The following is an 8,764-nucleotide window of genomic DNA, read 5'->3' on the forward strand; positions in this document are numbered from 1 at the left end:
CATGAATATTCGGCTTGGCTGTCGATGTTGAAGCATGGCCACGTGGTTCCCATGATTTCCTCTTCTTATCGTAGTGGATCCATTTTTCATCATCAGTAACTATACGATGCAAAAAACCCTTTCGTTTATACCTGGCAAGCAGCATTTCACATGTGCAAAATCGGCGTTCAACGTTTCTCGGCTTCAGTTCATATGGAACCCAATTTCCTTGCTTTTGAATCATTCCCAACGATTTTAAACGATGTGAAATTGCTTGTTGAGTCACTCCTAATGTAAGTGCAAGTTCTTCTTGCGTTTGGCACGAATCTTCCTCCAATAATGCTTCCAATTCCGCGTCTTCGTACACTTTCGGCCTTCCGCTACGTTCTTTGTCTTCGACGTCAAACTCACCGTTCTTAAACTTTTGAAACCACTCACGAGAACTTCTCTCACTTAAAGCAGCCTCACCATATGCTTCTACAAGCAATCGATGCGCCTCAGCTGCAGATTTCTTCAAATTAAAGAAGTATTAATAAATCAAAAGTTCCCGCAAATGACGCTTATTCGGCTCAAAACTCGACATTTTCGCACGAAAAAAATTATGTGATGCTGATACAAAATTGCTAATATTTCAAGATTATGGTGTTGCCAGATGTCCAACCTTACGATATGATTTTACATCTAACAATTTCAACCATAACTTACTGGTGGGGCCATCTTTTGTCAAACAGCGGAGACTTATTTGTACTCCCATATATTCTTCTTTTTTATTAAAATATTAATAGCAATTATTATTTAATATGGTAAGTTTTAGTAATCAATTTTCTGAAACATAACACATGATAAGAAATAATGCAACTTAATATTTTAAGAACATAATGATATAAGTCTGCTATATCCCGAAATATATAAGTTTGAATTGTATAATACAAAATATCATAGATAATAGATATTTGCATAGGCATTTAATCAAAATGACAAAAAGGATTGTCTAATAATTTTAATATACATAAATAATATACATCCCAGTGAGAAATAACTGGTGTAGAAGATAGCTATTAAACGTCAATGCCGTTTATGATTGAATTTAATATATACTTAAACCACTTTTTTTTAACTAGACGACAATTTAGTTGCATTGACTTTAAAAAATTTTTCGCAAATTTGTAACTTGTGTATTGTTCATAACCCTTACAGAAACATCATACTGAAAATCATTGATTAATTACTTATTTTCAGTATCAAAACTTTAGTAATATTCTGTGATTCAAACACAGCTCTTAATGTTCAAGTATTTCAATGTTTAGTGTTACAAATACTACCTTATGAGTGATTTTAATACTTAAATATTAACATACAATACTTCGTTCAGTGATAAAATACTTACATATAGCATTGACAATATTTAAAAACTAAAATGTAATACTTTGCTAAGTGATGAAATACTTACGTAAAGTACTGTCAAAATTTAAAGTATTAACCCAGATAGCACACAATATTAATGATAAATATTTATAAATATTAATGATAAATGTTTATAAATATTTATTTCAAATTATTTTTTTTAAATATTTTATAAATATTTTATAAATATTTTTTTATATATACATAAAGAGAGAAAGAAAAAGAGAGTTGAAAACATTTATTCAAAATATTATTAAAATATAAGCTAAATATCTGAATATTTTATACAATATTTTATATATGTGAACAAAAAATTAATTTGTAATAATATTTTGTAAATATTTCTATAAATATTACGCATGAAAAAAAATATAATTATTTATTAAATTAATGAAGAAATAAGAAAATTGAAATTTAAATTGCAGCATTGCTACAACGTTGCAAGATTGCATATTGCAGTGCAATGTTGCAAAGTCATTGCAGTGACATTAATTTGCAATATTACTTTAGCAATATTGCAACAATGTTTCAAAATTTACAAATATAATATAATAATTACGAATATTATATAATATAATAATTATGAATTATTATGAATATAATATAATATTTTTTTACTTATTTACTAGTTATTTTTGTTATTTGTATTTCAAATTCAGTAATGTTTCATATCAATAGTACTTCTAGAATAGTACTTGTTAGTGGCAATCATTAATACTAGAATTTGTCTTATTGCATATTTCTTATATTTCTTATACCGTTTTTCAGAGAAAATACTAATTTTAAATTTAATATTCGTACTTGTTTAATTTTGTGGTTTTTTTTGTTTCATTAAAATTTATATTCTTAAAAGAAATATCATTTTTTAAAATAATGAAAATAAAATCTTTTATTTCATTCAAGAAAATCATGTCATTTGATGAAACAACACTATTGTTTTAAATATTATTTTTTAAAAGTCTTTTTTCAAAATTTAGTAATTCGATTTGTTTAATTTGGATTTTCTTGGATTTAAAAATTTTTTTTGTTTGGATTAATTATTATAACATTCTGTTAAAAATCTAAAAGTAATTATCACTGGTTCACTACATTACATCAATATTTATCGCATATCGGATGTTGTTGCATTGTTTCAATATCTATCAGCAAATTATCTAACAAACACTAAGTAAAAATTATATAACTATTACTTGGTATATATATTTGTTAGATGTTATAATATACTGTGAACACTATAAGGATACATTATATAGGTATAAATGATAAGAATATCGTTGGAGTCATCAGGAATCGTTGCGTGCCTTTCGATCATCAGGTTAAGCAACACTTTAACGGAATCAGGACATGGATGGAGTGACCGGTGCACCGCTTGGGATTGAAATTATCGAGAAAGGATTCATGAAAGTTTGGAGTGTGTTGACAACCTTCGATATCTAGTGGTTTATGAGACATGAGAAAATTAGGAATATATAAGTATATTTTTTTAAATATTATGATTTTCTCATTTTTCACCTTTGCACAATAATTCTCAGTGTTTGATTACTATCAATATTTAACAGTAATTTTATTATCAATATTCACCAGAAATTAAGTACTGAAAAACTACTGAATAGTAGTTAATAATAAGTACCAAAAAATTACTGAATTACTGGTAATATTTAATCACAAATAATTTTTTAGTATTTCTTAGTATGATATTTCTGTAAAGGTTGTCCACCATATCCTATTATATCCCGTGGTCTCGTTATGCCCCAGATTCCTCTACGATCGTTTAAGTCAAGCGACTCAAACCGTAATCAGTTTAAGAATGAGTAACCGCATCATGGAACGATGGAGCGTTTAGATAGAAATTCACGGAGAGAGGACGGGCGCATATAATAAAATAATAAAAAGTCAAACCGTCAATAATGCAAGAAATGAAAAATCAAATTTTTTAAGATTATTTGAACAAAATTATCAAACTCTTCTTAGTAAAATAAAAAAAATTAAATAAAACATTTTTCTGATTTGGACCAAACAATAAAATTATTTAGGAAATTAAGAAATTGTATTTATTGTATATATTATTATCCACTGTTGAAAAAAACCAAGTAAGAATCCATATGGAAAATCCATACGGAATCCATATGGGAATCCATCCCCCTTGTGATTAGGATCAAAAACCTATGGAAAACCATATGGATTCCCACATGGTTTTCACAGGAATCCCATGTGAGATTCCATGATAGTTACCCGGTCAGCACAAAATATTTATAAGATTTATTTGATTATTTTATAATTATTTACCAAAATATTTCATAAATATTTATGTGACTTTAGACTTAATAGATCATAAATGTTTATCATAAATATTATAAATTTATTTATTAAAATATATACATTTATATATATATATATTTCTCTTCCTGAATTTTTCTTAAATTTCCCACTTTATTGTTTCACACGCTATTTAATTTAATTTAATTTAATAAATTGTAGTTCGAAAAAATTGCTTACTATGTTGGGATTCGAACCTGAGACCTCTGCTTCTTGAGTCGTTCACCTTACTGCGCCACTGTCACTTTGACTGAGAGAACTTTATATTGTATACATATGGTATATCAATGTACGAAAACAAGTAATTTATTTAAAAGAAGAGAATAGATCCTTTTATATGTAAAAAGTATGTTTAAAAAACATATAAAAAGTATATTCATATACTTTTTACATTTTATAAGTATGTAAAAATATCTACTTGTTTTAAAAGTAAGTAAAATACAAATTAATCATTTTGTAAATTTAAATAAATTGTTTTCTGGTAATAAAAGTAACTTTAATTTTTAAATATAAAAAAGATACTTTTAATATTAGAAAATAATTTATTTAGACTTACTAAATAATTAACTTGTATTTTATTTACTTCTAAAACAAGCGAATATTTATTTAAACTCAATTTTTATATTAAAAAAAATTAATTTTCTTCTTGTTAGGAAAACATTTGCTTATTCTTACATATAGATGTTTTAAATCAAAGAAATTATTTTTTATCTAGAAATTCATAATTTTATATTTCATTTTACAAATTTAAAAAAATATTATTTTATATTTATTACATATTTTCTAAAATCTAACAAATATTTCTTTAAGTTAAGAAATTATATTTAATAAGATATATTTCTTTAATTTAAAGAATTTTTTTCAGTGTACATTATCAATTTAAATTAAAATTTTCTTATTTTTTCATTTAATAATTATAAATAATTATAAATAATTATATTTATTTCTTTCATGTATAATATTTATAGAAATATTTATAAAATATTACTACAAATATTAATTTTTGTTTATTTTAAATATTGTATAAAATATACTTAATCTATATTTTAATAATATTTTGAATAAAGATTTTCATACTTTCCCTTTTATGTATATAAAAAATATGTATAAAATATTTATAAAACATAATAATATTTTTAAAACATAATTCGAAATAAATATTTATAAATATTTATCATAAATATTGTGTATTGTCTGGGGAGACGCTTTTAATATTGATAATTAAATGAGGTCCTTGTTGAAGATTTCTAGATGGGTTGCTTACGAATCCGTAAAAATTTATATGAAAATTCATATAGAAATTCATATAGGAAATTAAAATCCTTATAGGAATCCATATGGTTATCCATATGGATTTTTAAACATCACATATATTCCCACATGGATTTTTATCTTCTATATGGATTCCTATATGGATTTCGAATTTCCAGGTGGATGCCTATATGGATTTTGATTTCCTACATGGATTCATGTATATTATCTCATTTCATTAGATCATTTCTATATGGATCCCTATGGATTTTAAATTTCCTGTATAGATTGCCATGGATTGCTGTGGGAATCCACCTGAAAATTTTCAATAGGGTTGAAACATTAGTTTCTTTGGATCATCTCAATTATCAAATTCGTTTCAATAAAATTTATTAATTTTAAAGAAATCTTTTTCTGTGGATTCTGTGGAGAACTTGATTCTACCTATTTTCAACAAAAATTAACATTTAGGATATTAAGCAAATAAATTTATATATAATATGTGAAGTGTATCATATAAAAGTATTGAATGCAAATTTCAGAATTATTGACCGTTATGTTTTGAAAATATAGCATTAGAAAGATCATAATTTATAGTAATATTAAAAATATATGTACACATATATTTACATTTTAATGCTTTTTTCTATTATCTGTTTATCTCTGTCAACTAATACATAAATATTTGTTTATCTCTGTCAACTAATATATAAATAAGATATTAATAAGACATTAATAAGAAAAAGAAAAAAAATTTTAAACATATTTTAAATAATTACTATTTTAAAAAATAATATTTTCATATTTATAATAATTTGTACATATATATTTATCTCATCTCTCTCTTTCTCCCTCTCTCTCTCTCTTTGTTTCAAATTAACATTTATTACTAGATAGTAAGGTAAAAACGTAATTTTGTTTAATAGATAGTAATTTTGATCCCTCTGAAAATATACGCTATTGAAAATATACGATGTTAAGCCTTACAACCATCTTAAATAAAGAATGAAATTATCATAATAATGGATTAGTAAAATTATATATAAATCGTTCAAGGATTGCTTCATTATATATTATTGCCGATTTCAGACTCAGCACTTCGCAACTATGCGCTGATCATGTGAAATATTTGATACGGATCTCTGTCGCATTGGCGGAAAGACGCAATACGATAGAAACGATCATGCTGGACAATATGATCGGTAGGCTTTACAGGCTGCTAACAGAAGATACGAAATCCACTTTGTTTGACGATTTTCCTGATCTATATGCAAATTGTAATACTCCTACTTTGTACTGGCTAATAGCAACAATGAAGGAATCCGGACGAAAACATTCAATATATAAACTTGACGATCTGCCAAGAGCTTTCTTGAATTTGCGAGAACATCCTACTACGCGCAACTGGAAACGCTTTGTAAGACGTCTTAATATGAATTTCAAATTAATATAAATTTCAATATTACTTCCAAAAAGTTTTGAACAAAATTTTTTCTATATGATAGATGCAGCATATATTTACGATGCAAGCAGTGGATTATAGCGATAATAAAGATATTAGCGATGCCTTAATTAAAATATGGAGTTTTGTGGCAGACACAATTACTGAATGTGAAGACAAACAGCTCGACGTATTATCTGATTTTATGATTATTTTATTTGACAGCACTCGTCTTGATAATTTTCGGGATGACGTCCTTGATTCGGTATAACGAACCCTATTTCTATTTCCCTCTTTCTTATGTCTTACTTAATCTATCTTAATTAATGCCTATTTGTACTAACGTCAATTAAGAGGAGAAGGTTTAAGTTTAGATTAAGAGAAAGATTTGGTTTAGATAACTGAAAAATAGGTTTTTACGAATTTTTTTTAAAGAAATAAAGATATCAATGAGATTTTTATCATACTATTTTTGTTTTAAGTCCAAAAATTACTTTTTTATCGAAAAACATAAAAATTTCATCTAAGTTTTTTGTTCTACACGCATTGTCGTTAGATACTTCTAACTTGTAAATTACGTTACAACTTATGTAGTAATCTGAAATAAATGGAATAAAAAAATTTTTAAACTATATTAAATTTACTGGAGGACTTATACGATTTACATTTGTTATATGCAGAATATTGAAATTTTAAAAAATGGCGGCACTTCGAAATTATAAGTCATTTGTCTTTTTTTTTTTATTTAATGTCCCAGAGAAAATACTAATTTTTAAAATTTTCAAAAGGATTTATTTTCCAGACAACTTCATAGTCTTTAAATTTTCCTGTTCCATTTGTTAAAATTTATTATTATATGTGAGCTGTAATATTATCCACCAGCATGTACGCGCGTACGCGCCGTACATCCGGCGGTCATGCGCTCCATACAAGAAATCTGGCCAGAATTTCAATTATTTTCTTAAATAATTTTTTTATATTTAAAACAATGATAAATAATGTGTCAAAATATTATATTGACATCTTTATCTATTTCTTTATTAAAAATTCATAATAATATTCTATTTTTCAGCTATTTAAATCAGTATCTTCCCTTAGAACCTGAGTTTAAACTTAACTTAAGCCTTTGTTTGAAGAAAGTTTAAATTCAAATTACGGTTTAATCGACATTGGTAAATACGGGCATAAATCACACAAATAAAACTACTGAAACACTAACTTTTATTTATTCGCTATATTTATTGTCAATATTATTTTAGATTCTGATGTCCATCGCAGTTTCGTATACTTGCATGCTACCTCGAGTAAAGATCAAACTCTGCCAGTATTTACGACAGAACGTCGAGAATCTTGATCGTTGCGGAAGTCAAAGTGTATCCACTTTAATCAAATTGTTCAGCCATTTACTAGAAGATGAAAGTCCTTGGGTATGCCAAGAAGCCCTGGAGTCTTTTGAACGCATAGGACATGCGTGCTCGGAACAGCTTGTTGCCAGAATAGCAAAAGGTTTGGCCAAGATATCTACTATCAACAATGTCATGCAGGCGTATTTATCCTGTACACCACATTACGTGCTCGACGGTTTTTCGAACGCGTATGACTATCTCGAGAATGTATATAAAGCAGCTCAAGGCCACTTCCAGCACACGTGCTACGAACAAAAAGTAAGTACAACAAACGATAAAGCACGGAATATTGTCTTTATTTATAGAAGTGCTGACGCGATCATTGAATTTTGAAAGGAATCAGAAAGAGAAGAGAAAATGCCGAGGCTAGAGGAGAAAAACTCGCAAGATATCACGCCAGTGTTAATACAACTGGACGAACAAGCGGAGAAGATGTATAAAGGATTAACAGAGGTTTTCGAAAGACGAGCTAATATCAGTGAAACAATATGTAGAAAACTAATAACTGTCTTAGAGAAGATTCTAAACGCCAATAAATGAAATTTCATGGAAACTGTTTTAACTTCGTCGAAGTGATAAACATAGGAATTACATAGAAATTTAGTAGCGATAAAGATATTTTATCAGAAAGAAATGATAATTGAAAAAAGAAGAGGAAATAGAATATAAATAAAAATATTTGCAAAGAAACAAGAAGAAAGATAATTGATAAGTAAATAGAAAAAAGGAATAAAAAGAAATTGATGATTTTTAAGATTCTCTTAGTTATCTTACATTTGTGTGTAAAGTATATACAGGGTGTTCGGAAAGTACCGGGACGCCCGAATATCAGGAAAAATATAAGTTTTACAAAAAAATGTTTCAGACAAAAGTTGTGGCGTTTAAAAAGATGTATTTACTGATCACATCAGTTTGACCTTGGGTTGCGTAGCGAAGGTCAGGTCAAGGTCACATTAATTTTTTTAAA

At 26.8% G+C, this 8,764-nt stretch overlaps 1 protein-coding gene across 6 annotated transcripts in view; it reads left to right on the top strand.

Annotated features, from left to right (window-relative positions):
* The window catches only part of LOC116852449 (uncharacterized protein C1orf112 homolog), a 202,655-nt gene extending 193,971 nt beyond the window's left edge, over window positions 1-8,684 (top strand). For 5 of the 6 annotated variants that reach the window (XM_032832856.1, XM_032832855.1, XM_032832859.1 and 2 more), the window contains 4 exons: window positions 6,040-6,367; window positions 6,456-6,656; window positions 7,651-8,055; window positions 8,134-8,683. In XM_032832856.1, coding sequence (XP_032688747.1) covers window positions 6,040-6,367; window positions 6,456-6,656; window positions 7,651-8,055; window positions 8,134-8,337 — 1,138 coding nt within the window. In that variant the 3' untranslated portion in view covers window positions 8,338-8,683. Of the gene's footprint in view, window positions 1-6,039; window positions 6,368-6,455; window positions 6,657-7,650; window positions 8,056-8,133 lie in introns of all 6 variants that reach the window. The other variant, XM_032832860.1, reaches the window with a different exon arrangement.
* Window positions 8,685-8,764: the final 80 nt, after the last annotated feature.

Source organism: Odontomachus brunneus, unplaced genomic scaffold (genome assembly GCF_010583005.1).
Source record: "Odontomachus brunneus isolate Ranch 3 - 2012 unplaced genomic scaffold, Obru_v1 Obru_scaffold_225, whole genome shotgun sequence".
NCBI classification, from domain to species: Eukaryota; Metazoa; Arthropoda; class Insecta; order Hymenoptera; family Formicidae; genus Odontomachus; species Odontomachus brunneus.